Source organism: Lonchura striata, chromosome 13 (assembly GCF_050655825.1).
Source record: "Lonchura striata isolate lonStrDom1 chromosome 13, ASM5065582v1, whole genome shotgun sequence".
Taxonomy (NCBI): domain Eukaryota; kingdom Metazoa; phylum Chordata; class Aves; order Passeriformes; family Estrildidae; genus Lonchura; species Lonchura striata.
Window position 1 is genome coordinate 20,635,280 of NC_140715.1, and position 16,809 is coordinate 20,652,088.

Below are 16,809 nucleotides of genomic sequence, written 5' to 3' on the forward strand. Positions count from 1 at the left end.
TTGGAAGCAGTGGGAATTATTTGAATGAGGCAAGGGCACTATTTATGGACTTGCAAAATCAAGGTTTATCTCTGGCATCATCTTGCTTATGACCTCGGGCAAGAAATGTGAGTTGCTTCTCCCACTTGTCACAAGAAACCGCTTATCTAAGAGTTGGCTGAGCTCACTGCTGGAGAACTATATGAATGTCCTTTGTAAATGCTACATTAGATCATGTTAAGAGACTTAAGGCTCTATCAGAATTCTAGAAGCCACATCTGAAGTACCTGACAGTGAGTGATATCTGTAAAAGTTGAGATTGCTTTGTAAGCCATTCTAACTCTGTTCTTTACATTTCTGTTCCATAATGCCTCCAGCAGTGGATATAAGGAGTGTAGCTTCTATAAAATGCAAAGGAAGGCAGGAGACTTCTAGAGTTGCAAGATAAATTTTATTAGTTAGACCTCATATTATTTTACTCTTTAAAAAATAATCTACATTACAGTAATTAGAAGTTTTCCTCCTCCTATATGCTTGCTGGATGCTCATTTTTAAGACTGTCTGAATAGAAAAATTTTATTGGATTATTTTTGTGTTTTGTGGATTATCTTTGTTGAGACCACAGGTGCTCACAGGATGTTGTTTTCCACTCTCTGGGAACAGAAGCTGAAGAGGGGTTCTTAATTGCCCTGTAGTATGGTTACTAAGCTGTTCTGAATGGGTTTAGGAAATGTGCCAGTCTTGGAACATTGATGGTGCTAACAGAACTGAATTGATAGTGATACTGGCATGACATTCTAGTAGCAGTTAAGTTGTGCATGCATATATGCTGTGTAGTTGAAAAATTGTGATATTTAGAGATCAGGTGTTAGAAAAGTGAAAATGGGTTTATACTCACACCAGTGTGAATGAAGGTTAGTTAGAAGTGAATTTTGCTTGCAGTTATTGATGAGTAAGCTAAGAGGCAGCTGTGTATATAAAGGCGCATGAAAAAAGGACACAGGACATTTGAAAAAAAACCCCAACAATCTGACATGTTTTGTTTCAATTTCAGTCTAGAGTATGATTTGTCCAAGTGTCAAGCATTTTCCTGTACAATCCAGGATATGACAGGAGACTGCAATTGCAATCAATAACCTTCTTAGTGGGAATGAACAAGAAAATGCTAATCCTTTTTTCCATATCAATTTGTTTTACAGCACTAAATTTGGGAAAGAGAAAAGATCACAGCACAGATGAGTGGGAGATCAATGCAGTACATTGTGTACCAGTGTGTGTGGTACAGATCACTCAGAAATCTACTCCATTATTCTCACAAGTATTCTCTCTGTTGTGTGGAATAGTGAAAATAATAACATTTTCTTCTTCCCTGTCACTCTCCATTAACTTCCAGAGATGGCAGATGCTATTACATTACAGTCAAGAATCTTGACACATTTCTAAGTCCCACCATATGGAGGATGGTCTAATGTACATACTGTGTTAGGGTTACACGGACTCTATTTTTACTAACTAATGGTGGCAAACAGGTGGAAACAGTGCTGTCTCTTGCTCCAAATAGCCATATTTCAGTAGATAATGAGAAATATTAGCATTAGTATTCCTGTTTATTAAGAAAACATATTAATTCCTACTGCATGTAAATAATACATTGCTTCTCTGTGTGAAAGAGGAGATGATGCTGCTGCATGCATGATTTCTTTGCTCTACCTGCCTAGGAAATAAACAGAAGTCTGGAATTGGAAATGGAACTATTACCACTGCAGAAGGATAATTACCTTCATACACAGGACGATATAAGATTCTGTAGTAACGTGTCTGACAGTGACTGGGAACCACAGCATATTACCTAGCTGGTGCTTCCCTGGCAACAGATAAAACACGGGATAAAAAATTACTCAGCTACTCTGCCTCTGTTCAGGATTATAATCTTGTTTAGATGAGTACAGTATTGTTCAGATCTGTTGCCTCTCTCTAAGTATAAGCAATGGGCTTTACATGTGTGCATGGAGCGGCTGTTTTGAGCTGAGTATCTGGCTATTTGAAAATGCTGGCTGGCTGCTGAGGCAACTCTCACACACAATTGATTGTAGACTGTTAACCTATGCTCAGAAATCAATATTCACTTAACACCACATTTTAACAGACAAACACAGTACAAACTAACAGCAGTTACACAGTGCACACATTTACATTGAGAATAAACAGGTTATGAAATGGTGCTTGGCAGAAGAGGAAGATGGGGCAGGTGGCTGGAAGGCAGCAATGGTAACTTCAATATGTGGGCAGGTACAAGGAGATTCTTGTAACAGTATGTCCCAGGGTTTGTGGTCAATGCACCTTCAAAGAGCCAAATGTATTCTCTAAGGGTTACAGAGAAGGTTTGTCCTGAGGCCAGGCAAGGTCATCTTTTGCTAGATAAGCCTAAATCTACCGGAGTTGAGCATCATTCATCTTGAACAACAAAACCCAAGTGTGTTGCTAGCCGTGATAATGGATTATGTGTGTGTTGAAGGAACAAGAGAATGGAGCATAAACTCAAATACAGTGTTCTTGATCTGGACTGGTATTTTTCATATAGTTAAAATAATGGATTTGAAAGGGCAACTGAAAGTAATCCAGAGATGGTGTTTACCATAGACTTCACATGTGTGTTTATTGAGCTTTACTTGCAACCCACCCTGAAGCACAGGCGTCTAGTCTTTGGGATGATACACTCTATACCTTCATAGGCTTGTGAAATAGATACCAACAAAATTCATTAAGTGCAACAAGTACAAGTGCACGGTCCCACACCTGGTTTGGGACAACCCTCAATATCAGTACTGAGTGGGGGAATGAACGGATTGAGAGTAGCCCTGCAGCAAAGGACTTGGATACATGGCTAGAGGGAAAACTAGATATGACTCTGTAAAATGCACTTGCAGCCCAGAAAGCCATCCTGCAGCCTGGGCCACATAAGAAGAAGTATGGCCAGCAGGCTGAGAGGTGATTCTTCTTCCCCTCTACCCCAGCACACCTTCCCACCTGGAATGCAGTGTTCCAACTCTGGGGTGCCCAGTACATGACAAACATGGACCTGTTCAAGCAGGTTCAGACAAGGCCATGAAAATTATGAGAGGGCTAGAACTCCTCTCCTATGAAGAAAGGCTGGTTTGGCCTGGAAAACAGAATGCTCTGGGGAGACCTTGTTGTGCCTCTTCAGTACATCAGAGGGGATGATAAGCACTTTTTCCAGGGTCTCTAGGGACAGGATATGGAACAACATTCTTAAACTGAAAGAGGGTATGTTAGGAAAAAATTCTTTCCTGTGAGGGTGGTGAGGCACTGGCATAGATTGTCCAGAGAAGCTGTGCTTGCCCCATCCCTTCAAGTGTTCAAGGCCAGGTAGAACGGGGTTTGCAACAACCTGGTCTAGTGGGAGGTGGTCCCTGCCCACAGCATGGGGGCTGGAGCTAAATGATTTTTTAAGGTCCCTTCAAACCCAAACCATTCAATGATTGTATGCCTGAGGAGGAAGTTCAGATGTTAGTGTGGTTGGAGACACTGTTAGATAATTCCTACAGTCAAAAACCAAACCCTGCACAAATTCTGAAAGAAATCAGACCTTTGATTTAACCTATTAAGCTGGAACATTAGCCTGTTACTCAGAATGTGTACACAGCAGAAGCAATGGTGAGAACTGTACCTGCAGAGCTCAGTGCAAACTGACAGGGGGAAAGCGGGGTGCACGTATGTGGGAGGTTTCCAGTGATTGCCATTCTGGGTTAAGGTCATTCCTCTTGTCTGAAAGCCTTCTGTTTCCCAAAGGTAAATCTGTATTGGGACATGCCTGGATATGGAATAATATTAATAATATGGGAAGGAAAGATTCCATTTATGCCACATTAATGTGGGCTAAGCAATAGGGGCAGGAACAGAGCCAGAGAAGGCCAGGAAGTAGCAGCTCCAGAAAATACAGAGGAGGCCATGGGCATACTGCTCTGTTTGGAGCTGTCTCGCTGTGTCTTCCCTTCAGCCACCTAGGAAATAAAAAGGAGGGATGAATCCCAGTTAGACATGCTTATGCTCCAACTTCTGGCTGCAGAACCTCTGGTTCTGAGCACTAATGTGAGACTATTGAAATTCCTGTGGCCAGACATACAGCCTCCTATTTCTGCTTGTCTGTGGAAGGACTAACTTAAGGTAAAGTAGTCCAGTGTTCTGCATGCACATGGCATTCCTTGGTTTGATGCCCAAAGTCACATATTTCCAGATCCAAGGCTTTTCAATGACTGTCTCTAGGCTACTTGACTCACTGTTTTGTGAAGGCAACAAACCATTGCATACCTGGGACATAGCTGAAGAGAGAGATGTGCTGGCACTGTCTCCTTGGAAGCTTAGGGAAGATGAATAAAGTAAGTCTTCCTGTCTTTCTAGAGCCATCTGCTTCAGGTGCATTTGAGACCAAATGGTATTTTCTGCAAACAGATGTAAAGTAAGAGTCTTACTGTGCTTTTCTTGTGCACACCTTGGAGTCTAGTGAGTCTAGAGGTCTAGGGAAGCTATTTTAGCAAAGGCACTCACAGGCTGTGTGGCCTTCATTTAGAAAATATGTATTGTCTGTTTTGTGAATGGCCTATCAGTTTGTGGGTTTACTTGTGAGGTTGAGCAGATTGCAAAAACAGTTTTAACTGTACCTGAAGACTTCTGGGCCTCTTTGTGACTTTCCCAACTCTGCATTTTGTAAGGGATGCGTTTGTAGTATCTCGGATGAGATTATTAAATTGTAGATGTGTCTATAGTGCTGTGTGTAAGGCTTTTATATGCTGCAGGAGGCAGGTTTAAATATTAATCATTTATGTAATTATGCTGTTTTCTTTTATGTCCTTTTAAAGCTTTTACAAACATAAAATATTTAAATCTCATTAAGGTATGTTGCTAAAATTCTAGGGAGATAAAAGAAATACAGACTTAACGATTAAACATTTGCATGTAGCATGACTTTTGCAACTGCTATGCTGAATCTGGTAACAGGCTGCATCAGGAGCTACTTATCTTGACTGAGTAAATGAGAGCCAGGGGTGAGTACAGAAACAGAGGACAAGGAGGGGAATCCTGACCCCATAATCCTGGTGCACCGATGTGGTTACTCGGCAACCTATGGATACAGCATGTCTCACGTCCCCTTGGTGATGTTTTTGCAGTGCCCTTCATTTGAATGATGTTTGGAAATAGCTTCAAGGGTGTTCAAGATGAACAGAAATGTTGCCAAAAGATACAGAAACAGTTCTTAGAGCAGATCCAGGCTGGTCCCATAGGTTGCAGAGGAGATCATGGAGACATTGCAGAAGATAGAACTATACACAAGAGCAGTGCAACACAGAATCTTGAAATCACAGGATTTGAACTGCTCTCTGCTGAGCTGTTTCTCTGAGATGTGACTGATGCTTACCAAGGCATTTGTTGCTCTCAAACATGCCGAGTATCTGGTCACACTTCTCCTTCTGGTTGCCGCTGTTCTCACATGTACACCACAAGGAGACCTCCACACTGGAGTTACTGACATAGTTGGGTGTCATGGGTGTGCCTGTCCCAAACCCCAGACAAAAGAAGCATTATGAATCATGTTATACTGAAGGAAATGCTGCCCTGGAGGCAGAAGCCTTCCACTGTGATAAGCGTGTTATCACCCAGGCGAAGTCAGGAGTGCCAGCGAGGTGGCCCAGGCTTGATGAACCTACCTGAAGTCTGCTGAGCTGTGAGAAAGTGTTGGGATTGCTACCCCTGACACAGGCACTCTGAGATGTATTGAGAACTAAAGCTGGTGCAAGCATTAAATTGTGATGTGTACACAGCAGAAGCAATGGTGAGAACTGTACCTGCAGGGCTCAGCGCAAACTGATGGGCGATAAGCAATTTAATGGTGCAAGCATTAAATTGTGGAGGATTTTTATTTTAGGATGTGAAGGACTTGCATGGACTCTGCTGACATATGGCAGCAAAAGGTACTCTTCTTGTGTAACTGGCAACACTGTGTAGCCAGGTGCCTTTTGACAAATAAATACTGCACACCTGTAGTGTGCCACTCAGGCAGTGTTCATTTAGCTCAAAACTAGTAGAGCTATCTGGAAAAATTGAAAGTATAGTCTAGATTTACAGCTTCTGAGGTACTGCTGTTCTTTACATCCTCTTTTGAGGTACTCTGAAAACGTTTTAGTAGGTTGGTAGATAGTAAATAACTAAAACCAAAGATGCCCTTCCTTCTAAAAGCTGGTAATTTTATGTTCTGGCTGGCTCTGAGAACATAGTGTGCACAATACTAACAAGACATCAGGAGTCTAAAAGTCAGGCAGTGATGGAATGCTGTGTTTAATCACTGCTGTAATGGGATGTAACTCCAGCATTAGGAATGACAATTACTTAGTTCACACAAGCCCACAGAGCACTGTAGCTGAGGCACTTGGAGTGCTTTGCACCAGCTGATGATGCAAAGAGGCATCCAGAAATCTCAGGCAATAATGGGGCAAAGTACAGCAAAAAATTCCATGGAAGAGCTCTCTTTGGACTGTGTTTACCTCCGAGGCAAAGGGGAGCACTAGCATCCATTCATAAGGCATATTCACCAATATGCTGAGTGCTACCTCCTGCAGGAGACCAGGATGGTCCTTCACAGCATCAGAGTGCCTGCAAATTTGTGGCCTGAAAGCATCTACCCTGTATGTTCCTGTGGATATTGCTTACCAATCATCCCCATGTAAGCCTGCAGGCATGCAGCATGGTTGTGCAGAAAGCAGCCATCTGGAGACATGTCTACGGGTTGACAATTTTGTTGAAAGTCAGCCAGTCGGGATCTGCAGGAAGGAAAATGAGACCATCAGTGTCGATGTTGTTCTCTTGGATGGCATCCTCTGCTGCCTGACCTACTTGCAGATATGGTCTTCTAAGCAGGAGTCCAGAAGCCAGAGGCAATTTGGTTTGGTGTTATACTGGAAGGAACAATCAGGAACAATAGTTTTGCGGCGCCTTTCTCCACAAAGTTCATCTTGACATGGACAGAACAGGATCGTTTTGGTGAAATCCTCAGGAACTTTCTCAAAGAAATTCCTTAGCCCTCTATGGCACTTGCGCCGGTCACACACATCCTCACTTCCTGCTCCCTTGGTGCAGATGGAGGCATAGTCTGTGCGCAGACGAAAACACTTCTTGCTCAGATTACAGACATGTGTTGCTCTCAGACATGGATTTGTTGCATCTCCTGCTAACTGTGAGCCTATAAAACCAAAGGAAACACAAAAGACATGAAGCAAGTCTCCAGAAGAGATTCTGTATGGAAGCAGGAGTACTCCTTTCTTGATGGTCAGATTCGAAAAAAATCAAAAACAACACAGCAAACCAGTCCTTCTATGTGCCTGCAGTATGACATTGTAATTATACTAGTTACAAAAGAATATTTTTTTATTGGTTCATAGTAGGGTGCTTGTTTCAGAAAATGGGCCATTGTGGGTTATTACTGGTTTCATGGGTCTGGATTTGTGGTTTTATTTACACTTGGTAGGAGTGACAAATTTAGGCAAGTAACCAGAGCAGGCATTCCTCTGATTAAAGGGGCCATTACCCCAAATTGTTCTTAATAATCTTCAACCCATGAAAAGATAAGAGAGGGCAGCATTAGATCATGTAACCACTACAATCCTTACCTGATACCAGAGCTGCCAGTTTATTATAATCTGTCTTCCAGTGTTCTTCATTTGCTGGATTCTCATAGGGAGAGGTTTCCAAATTGAAATAACCTAGGCAAGATACAAGATATTTAATGCAGTGGGAGATGGGAGAAATGCTTTATTACCAGCTTTATTTATTTGTTTGTTTATTCTTAAATGGATATTTTTCTTATTTATGCCTGGTTCTTTCTTCAGGCTGGAGTTCAGAAATGCTCTGTCTCACTCATAGCCAAATGCCAAGAATGGTTCTTCTGAAAATACAAAGCTATTACTATATAAAACCCTAATTACATTTTGTCCAGCTGGAATTTGGTCTATCTAGTCATTTGGATTTTTCAGTTTCAGTAAGTGTGAGGAGCTCAGCAGCACAGGTTGCTGCAGCTCTAGTGGGAGGTCAAGTAGAAGCATCCCACAAAAGAAAGCAGCAGAACACAGGGATGCTGTGGCAATATGTGTCATAATCACATGTGTTTTCAGTGATGGACAGACAGGACCTTTTTGAAGTATTTTTCACAGCACTAAATCTAAGTATCTCAGTGTAGCTTTCTTTGTCTCTTAGGTTTTCTGGTGTGTTTGAAGGGTTGGTCCCATACCAGATCAGTTTTCTCTGCTTATCAAACAGAGTAGTAATGAATTCTCTTTACTAGGAGATATGGTTACAGAGCAATTACTTACAGTGCTGGGAAATGGACTTTCACAGTTGTTTTCACCTAGGGAGTGGGGGTAAGCCTTACTAGTACCTTGTAAATTTATATAACTTCATCTCACCATCTGTCATGCTGGAGTGAACGGTCCAGAAAATGCGTAAGCAGTGCTCCTGTCTCTTCATGCGCCGGTGACACTTGCAGTGCAGCAAAGAGCTGTTCCCAAGGTCAAGCTCTGCATTCAGACATCTGACCCTGCTGTCATGATCCAGTGAAAGGAGGCGAGTCTTGGCCAGGGCACAGTTTTCCAAGGTCCTGTACGTGGCATTGCAGGTGGAGTCAGAGAGGCATAGCTGCTCTGCCATGACACAGTCACTGCTGGGCAGAGCCATGAGGTCTCCTGATCAAGTAGAGAAAAGACTGTTAGGACCCCAGTAAAGATGAATGCCACACAAGCATCTTGTCATTGTTCTTCAGGGATTCTGTCTTCAACAAGGACTCCTTGCAAGAAATAGAACTTGCTGGAATCTTCCATATGGAGTAGTTAAGGAACAAGAGCTGTTTCCATTTAGAAGAAAAAAGGATGAGTATAAATTAAAGAGGGAACTAAAGGTTAAATAAAAGCCTTCATAATAATTTTGTTCAACTTGGCCAGGATCAGGGATTGCTCTGTATTTTAGGGACTAGTAAATCCCTGTGAAACCTTGGGGTTGCTGAGGCCTGCTTTGAAGAAGCTCTTCTATCTAGGCACTGAAAATCACAGTGCAATAAGCACATAGTAACACCATGCTATGTACTGTGAGTCAGTACTGCTGCAATTACTGAAGTATATGCTGGTCATTAAGAGATGTACTGAGAAAAGCATTTATAGGGTATAAAAACAGCTACTTTAATGAGCCTGGAGAATTAAGAATGTGTATTCTTTGCATAATAAAATGAATCCTTAACAAAGGATGCAAGTAGCTTTATGTGGAAGGACTGATATGCACTCAATTAAAGTACATAGAGTCCAGTCCCTAAAATCCCTGCCAAAAATGCAGATGAAGGCTTGGCCTATAAGAACCTCATGAAGTTCAATCAGTCCAATTACAAATGCTGCACCTGGGTCAGGGCAATTCCAGACCCAAGTCCAGACTGGGAGATGAACCAGCAGCCTTCCAGAGGAGGACTTTGGGGTCCTCAGGGGTGAGCTGGTCATGTGCACTTGCGGCCCAAAAAGCAGGTATGTCCCGAGTTGCATCAAAATCAGCATGGCCAGCAGATCGAGAGAGTAGGTTCTGCCCTCGTGAGACACCACCTAGAGTGCTGCATCCAGCCCTCAGGCCCTCAGCACAGGAAGGACGTGAAGCTGTTAGCATAGGTCCAGAGGAGGCCCAAAGATGCTCTGAGGGCTGGAGCATCTCCTGCTATGAGACAGATTGAGAGAGCTGGTGTTATTCAGCCTGGAGAAGGCTCCAGGGAGACCTCCACTGGATCCCCTTTCAGTACTTAAAGGAGTCTTATAAAAAAGGAGGGATACCAAATTTTTATACAGATAGATAGTGATAAGACAAGGGGGAACAGTTTTAAAATAAAAAGGCAAGATTTAGATTAGATGTTAGGAAGAAGTTATTTACTCAAAGGGTGATAAGGGCCTGGCACAGGTTGCTCAGAGCAGCTGTGGCTGTCCCATCCCTGGAACTGTCTAAGGCCAGGTTAGATGAGACTTAGGGCAACCTGGTCTAGTGAAAGATGTCCCTGTCTATGGCAGGGGGTTAGATCAAGATGATCTTTAAGGTCCCTTCTTGCCCAAGTCTTTCAATAATTTTATGATTATGTTGTCATGGGTAGGTGAATTCAGTCTGTAATCTTTCTTCATTTCTGCAGTATATAAATCTATGTTTACAGTACAAGTACAATGAAGTCTTGAAGCAAGACAGTTTCCTAATAAAATTTATATATAGGCTGGTAGCTTTCTTCCCTTCAGGTCAATATTCCTTGGCTGGCTTTTGGAAATGACTGTGCTGAGCCTTACATCTCATCTAACTTTAGTGTTCTTTGGGTACATCATGTTATTCTCTTGTTCAGCAGGTGCAGTAGTACTATTTCAGTCTGCCATCACTATAAATTAGGGGGAAATCTTGGTACAACTCATATTGTCCACTGTACCATCTTCCCCATGGGATTTGTTCTCCCACTTACTTCACTTTTGCTAGCTTCATCAGTTTATTTGCTGCAAGCAGGAGAATGCCAGCCTGCTTCTCAAAGTTTCTACTTTCCCTACAGCTCAGTAATATTATCTAGGTACCTCTGTCTCACTTGTACAAGTTTCTTTGTTCTTCCAGCAACTTACTGTATTTTGTAATTCATCTGGCTCTTACACAGAGACTTGATGACTTTTCAAACTCCCTGAAAAATCTCTCATCAGGAATCTTTTGTATCCAGGACAGTGGGTTCAGGCGAAGTTGCTGTAAACCTCAACTTTAAAACAGTCCACCTCTACAGACATAATTTACTATCTGTGCAATGTTATAAGCCCTGAAGTTTGGCAAGTTGTTTAATTTTTTTATAAATCTTGTCTTAGTAGTCCAGTAACAATGTGAAAGAATGAGAAAGCTAATTCTTTCCTAGATCTGTGGTCTAAGTTGCAGAACATTAGTTAAAGATGTATATGTATGGAAATCCCATCTGTAAAAAAATTAGTTTTAAAAAAAGAGTTAAAAGGTAATAACCAATTAACACATTATGATTATTTATACCTTAGAAAAAAATGGATAAGTAATACAATACACCTTTATTCTCCCTTTTCAATGTCCTGTCATATAGATATGTCTATCTTGTTTGCCCTGGTGCACCACACCATTTAAAGAGACAACAGTTACAGAAGGAAACCCTTCCTTTATTAAACACAGTTACCAAAGAAGCATTGGCATTTGGACATGGCAAATTGTGGGAAATGTTTTGCAATCGTGTGGCTGCCAGTGGCTACTATGGTGTAAGTGCAGCAGCCCATCTTCTAGCAATCAAAAAACTGCAGCTTTTTTTGAGTTCAAAGCACCCCTAAACAGAAACTAGGAATGCTTCAGAGCAGTTTCTAATTTCCTTATTCCTAGTCACATCAACCCTGAAGACTGAACAAGAGATGAACTGTTTAAAGGAATAATTTCAATCCTCAACTCTTGTCATTTGGCAGTAGTAGGAGGCAGAGTAGAACAATCAACTGCATCTCTGCAGGAGTTCCTTGGATTGGTTTTCGCAAACTCAGCCTAGTCTCGGAAAAGTACGGGCCTTAAGCATTCCAGAGGGCAAAATGCATGCGGCGTAGGGATCAAAAACTGCTTTGGGCTTTGGACGAAGCCAGCGAGAGCGCGGTGCAGCTGGGACCAGCTCAGGCGAATCAATCCGTGCCCATCCAGCCGCATTCAGGGATCGGCTCGCGGCATCTCCTCTCACCTTCTCACACGCCTTGCCTCCAGGGCAGACGGTCCCCTCCCCAGAGCGTCCCTCCAGTTTGACCACAACCACACCAGAGGTTCCCCGCTGGGGCCAAAGCAGCAGCCGCCTTTCCCGGTTTGAATCGCGCATTCCTACCCGTGCGGGGCGGCTGGAGCCAGGAGAGCCGCGCAGCTCTCGGGAGCGCCGCGCTCGGGACGCGCTCCGCGCCCGGCCGGCAGCGGGGGAGCAGCGGTCAGCCCCAGCGACCGCGACCCCTGCGCCGCCCCTGCAACCCGCGGCGGGACCGGGGTGCCAGTGCTGCTGCTGTGTGCCCGCCGGGACAGGGACGGGGTCGTGCCGCCCTGCCCAGCCCGCCCCGCGCCCCGGGCGCTGTTACCGGCTCGGGAGAGAAGCAGCCCCAGGAGCAGCGCCGGCCCCATGCTGGCGGTCAGTGGCTCCGAGCGCCGGGGCTGCGGCTCGCATGCTGCGCGCGGCCCCGCCTCGATGCTGCCGAGCCCGGCCCGCCCCGGCGAGGTGCGGGCGGCGAGCACCGCCCCCGGCCCGACCCGCCGCGGGTCCGGGGCCCGCCCGTGGGACCGCGGCAGGCGGAGGGCGCGGGCAGCCGTCGGGCTGGTGTGAGACGGGGCGAGTGACGGGGGTCATCCAGCAACCTCTGTCCCCAGGGCGACCGGGAAGCCGCTGGGTCTGGGGCCGGGCAGTGTAGGGCCGCTTCAAAAGGGGCGTTTGTTTATTGATTCGTAGCGCGCTTCAGGTCCGAGCGCAGAGCTGTGACTGCGCACCCTCGGGGGCGTATTTGGGTGAAGGACAGTAAGTGTCCAACTTAGGAGAGTCTCCTTCACTCTGGAGGGAGTGTTCTTGGAGGATACAGAGGCAGACTGGCTTTTGAGTAGATTCCCCGAGTGATTCTTGGGTCTGTGGATGGGATGACTGAGCTTGTCGCTTCTTCCTTTTGGCTTTGTTGTGAAGGCTGTTATTTCAGTTTCTTACCTGCTGCTGGCTCTGTCTTGATTGAACTGCTTGTCTGCAGCCACACAAAAGATGGCATTTCTGAGAGCCTGTATGGCATTTAGGCAGCTGTGATTATTTTAAACAGACGCTTCCTTTTAATTGGCATCCTAAAATCAAATTAACCAGTGCAAAATAGTAACAGTCCAACACATGCACATCAAACATTAGCATATGAAAATGTGCCAAACGTTTTGTAAGTCAGTTGTTTGCATAAATAGAGAGACCTACCTCATCTGCCTGAAAACCCAATGGATAGGGTAATAACTGTGTGAATACATTAAGTAATCACAATCTAATTCATGATGTCCTCCTCTTCTTGAGGTTTTTAAGAAAGATTAGGTCCTCCTGCTTACTGCAAGGGAACTGCTGTGAGAATTCTTCTGCATGGAATTTACTGTATATCACCATATTAAAGCAAGTAGCAGTTCCAGTGATACACTAGACATTTCATCTCGACATCCATGACTGCCACAACCAGTGAAGAGTGAGTTTTACCAAAGAAGTATTTTGTTTGCTGTAGGTGCTGAGTTACTTAGTTGTACCTTGTTTTGCATAGTATTAATCTTATGAAGATTACAATTACAGCATGCTGGTGCTTCTGCTGCTTTTTTTCAGGATTTGACCACTACAACCCTTCTTGAGTCAAAACCAGAGCACGTTACTGGGAAGTGCAAAAGATGCTGAGTCTTGGCCATTTGTCAGGAGTACTATCAGAGAACTACTGGGGGAGGTAGCACAGAGGAGGGCTGAGCAAACACTTCTCTGCCTGGGCTAATATTTACAGCACCACACTCTGCTCTTTACAGGGCTAGAGACAGACAGCAGACATTCACAGCTAATAGTAACACCTGTACACTACAGAAATATTAACCTAATGCAAACAACCCAGCAGAAGTTGATGTCTATATTTATGGAAAACCAAATAAAAAACTCCTCCATTTCCTAGCATGAGTGCTAGTGCCCTAAACAGCTCTGGCTGCTCATTGCTGAAGAAGGTTCAGGGGTTTGACACCTATAGCAGCTACCAATAGTTTTAGGTGTGTTTCAGTCCCTGGGATACTTGGCCACTTCTGGCTCAGACAGTTTTATTTTTTTGTTCCTATGAGTAAAGAATTCAAAGCTGCCCTTGTATTTTAACCTCAGTGTGGGTCACAGCAGGAAGGTCAGAGACATCTAGGTGTCTGTCTTATTAAGTACAGTCATACAGCCATGGGTAGACAATATCTTTCATGAGAATAATTGTAAGTCATTCTACAGGAAAATGGAACTAAGAAATTTATGATGATAAAAAATTCGGGGTGAGCAATGGACATGCTGTACACCATAGCTTCAGTCTAGAGGGACTTTGAGAAATGAAAGAACTGGGTCAACAGGTGCCTTATGATGTTTAGGAAGGACCGTTGAATTCTGAAACAGGGCACAGTGACCCCATACATCTTTCCTGGCTGAGGACTGAGTGGATGAGAAGCAGTCCTGCTGGAAGGACCTGGAAGTTGCCATGGATACCAGTAAGATGTGATTGTGAATAAAACAACCCACACACCACACTGTATTAGGAAGAACATGGCCAGAAACTGAAAGAAGTTATTAATGTTTACTAAGCAGTGGAGTGGCCACACCTGGACTGCTGTGCGCAGTATCCTGCCCCTGAAGTTCAAGAGGGATGTGGAGAAACAAGAGAGGGTCCAAGGGAGGGCTACTAAGATGGTAGCACATGACCTACAAATTATTATCAAACCTGGGCTTGTTTGAGAGACCATCTACTATCACCCTACAGCTACTTAAAGGTGAGATGCAAAGGTGATAAACCCAAATGGCAGGTGATACAAGAAATTGTGATGGCCATAAATTCCATCTTGGGTTGTTCAGGCTGAATGCTATGAAAGTTTTTATCACTAAGATGTTGTTGCAGTGCTGGAACAGGTTATCTATAAGACTTTGTATTGACTAGTACAAATATGTTGGATCAGAGACTCTCTAAGTACATTTTCATCAACTAGTTAAGGCAATGGTTAGTGTGCACATGCTTGGATGACAGAATCAATTTAAGGCATGAGCAGCTCAGAAGAAAAATTATTTGTAAAAGGAAAGCAAAAATACTTTTTCAAGAGAAGAAAGGAGGAGTACCTTATAACAGCACTGCTCTACTACCTTAAGACTATATTTTTTCAGAGGAAAGAACATAGACAAAATAAGTAGTTTTAATAGTGCATTACACTATATTTTGATTCAAAGACATTTAAGTGATGCACTGTGAGCCCATTTTTCTGGTCCAGCTATATCCATGATGCATATTGTCTCTCCTTGTCTCAAGTGGAGCTTAAGTAGCTTGCAGAACAGTGGATCTGGCAGTGGCAAGACAGACCCAGGCCTTAGGGGTTGTAGCTGTTCAATATAGTTGGAAAAACAATGGAACTGTCTTGGTTTGGGAAGAGTATTTCCCAGTTTAGTTCTCCCACTAAAACTGCGCTGCTTGCTCCCCTGCCTTCCTTCAATTGGAAGAACAAAAGGCAAAGATCACGGGTGGAGATAAGAAACAGGAATGAGATAAGGAACAGTAAAAGCAACAAATATTAATAATGACAGGTATTATTTGCACTGAAAGCCCGACAATACTGACTGACTCTTCCCTACCATGCTTTCTCCCATCAGAAGGAAGCCCTTCTCCTCAGAAGTGAGAGTTCCTTTCTCTGCCCCTAGTAATGATGTGAGGTGGTATCAAATAATACTGGGGTATTGGTCATGCCCCCTCTCACTGATCTGTGCCAAAAGCAGGATAGGAACCAAATCAAATATTTTACTTTCCTGTAGGAAACTTTTACTTTACTGTAGGAAAGTAAAATACCTGTGGAAAGGTACTTAAACAGGTATTAAAACAATCAAGTTAAAGAACATGGATTATATTATTTCCCCTTGTTTCAGCAGCAGTCCTGCAGCTGCTTTCCACAGTGAAATGCACTGGACTTCTATTCATTCAAGCAATGAGACAGAGGACTCAAAGCCACATTAGGCCACAAAGATCAGTGATCCCACTCTGCTGACACCTTCATTGCTTTTCAGTACTGTGGAACACAGAACACGAGCCAGTAGGTTCTTATTTTAATCACTCCTGTAGGTTCTTATTTTAATCACTTCTTTAAAGTTTCTCCTCTTTGTTCGTGAGAGAGCTGGGTACATGGCAAGGCAGCAGCACTGGGCTGTTTACATCTTATCAGCAGCATTATGTGCTTTAGAGACTACCAGGAAAGACTGAGGTACAAGCTGCTCCTACTGAGTCAACAGTATGCCCTGGCAGCCAGGAGGGCCAACCATGTCCTGGGGTGCATCGAGCAAAACATTGCCAGCCAGTCAAGGGAGGTGATTGTCCTGCTTTACTCTGCACTGGTGCAGCCTCATCTTGAGCACTGTGTGCAGTTTTGGACACCACAATGTTAAGAAGACAGAGGACAGAGTAACTGTATGCAGATAGATAAGGTTTTCTTTACTAATTTTGCCCTTGGCAACAGGATTTCTAGGATTTTCAATTTCTTTGTCTGTCCTCAGGAAAATCCTCTCTTGCCTCCTATTCTTTCTGATTTGTTTTGTTTGTTTTGTTTTTGTTTTTTTTTTAACACCCAACAAAGTACTTGCCTGAAGAGCTATTAGCGAGAGTGTTGACAGGTGAGGAGGATACCTCAGGGAGAGGTGTTGACAGGTGAGGAGGAATGCACTCGGAGATTTTCACTGAGGTTTTTTACGTAGACATGAAGGTCAGCCAGCGTAAATGTAAAGGGAGACTCCCTGGGCCATAGGCAATTGTGCTCCAGAAGACGAGGGCTGCTCCAGTACTGTGTTAGAAGGCTTGCCTCTGAGGTTTGGCATGCAAGCCAAATGGGTAAAACGACCCCATTTTTTTTAGTAGCCACATATAGCACAGACATTGGATTAATTCTTGACAAACTGTTGGAAACAAGTAGTAGTCTCTCTGATTGCCACAAACAATTTATATGCATCAGATTATTTTTTAATTACAGACAAGTTAATTAATTCACATTCCTTAG

General features: G+C 43.6%; 1 protein-coding gene across 1 annotated transcript; it reads right to left on the reverse strand.

Moving 5' to 3' along the window:
- Nucleotides 1-408: 408 nt before the first annotated feature.
- On the reverse strand, nt 409-12,284 carry GFRA3 (GDNF family receptor alpha 3). Its single transcript, XM_021543093.3, has 8 exons — nt 12,138-12,284; nt 8,451-8,726; nt 7,659-7,751; nt 6,886-7,231; nt 6,703-6,812; nt 5,414-5,548; nt 4,309-4,439; nt 409-4,001 (listed from the first exon to the last, which is right to left on the reverse strand). The coding sequence occupies exons 1-8, from the start codon at nt 12,178-12,180 to the stop codon at nt 3,867-3,869; spliced, it is 1,269 nt and encodes a 422-aa protein (XP_021398768.2). The 5' UTR covers nt 12,181-12,284; the 3' UTR covers nt 409-3,866.
- Nucleotides 12,285-16,809: the final 4,525 nt, after the last annotated feature.

Excerpts from the sequence above, each read along its gene's own strand:
- GFRA3 (XM_021543093.3), bottom strand. The coding sequence starts at position 12,180 with ATGGGGCCGGCGCTGCTCCTGGGGCTGCTTCTCTCCCGAGCCG. Across the intron at positions 5,549-6,702 it reads GGCTTACATGGGGATGATTG|GCACACCCATGACACCCAAC; the intron begins GTAAGCAATATC and ends GGTTTGGGACAG. Across the intron at positions 4,002-4,308 it reads TCTCTTCAGCTATGTCCCAG|GTGGCTGAAGGGAAGACACA; the intron begins GTATGCAATGGT and ends TTTATTTCCTAG.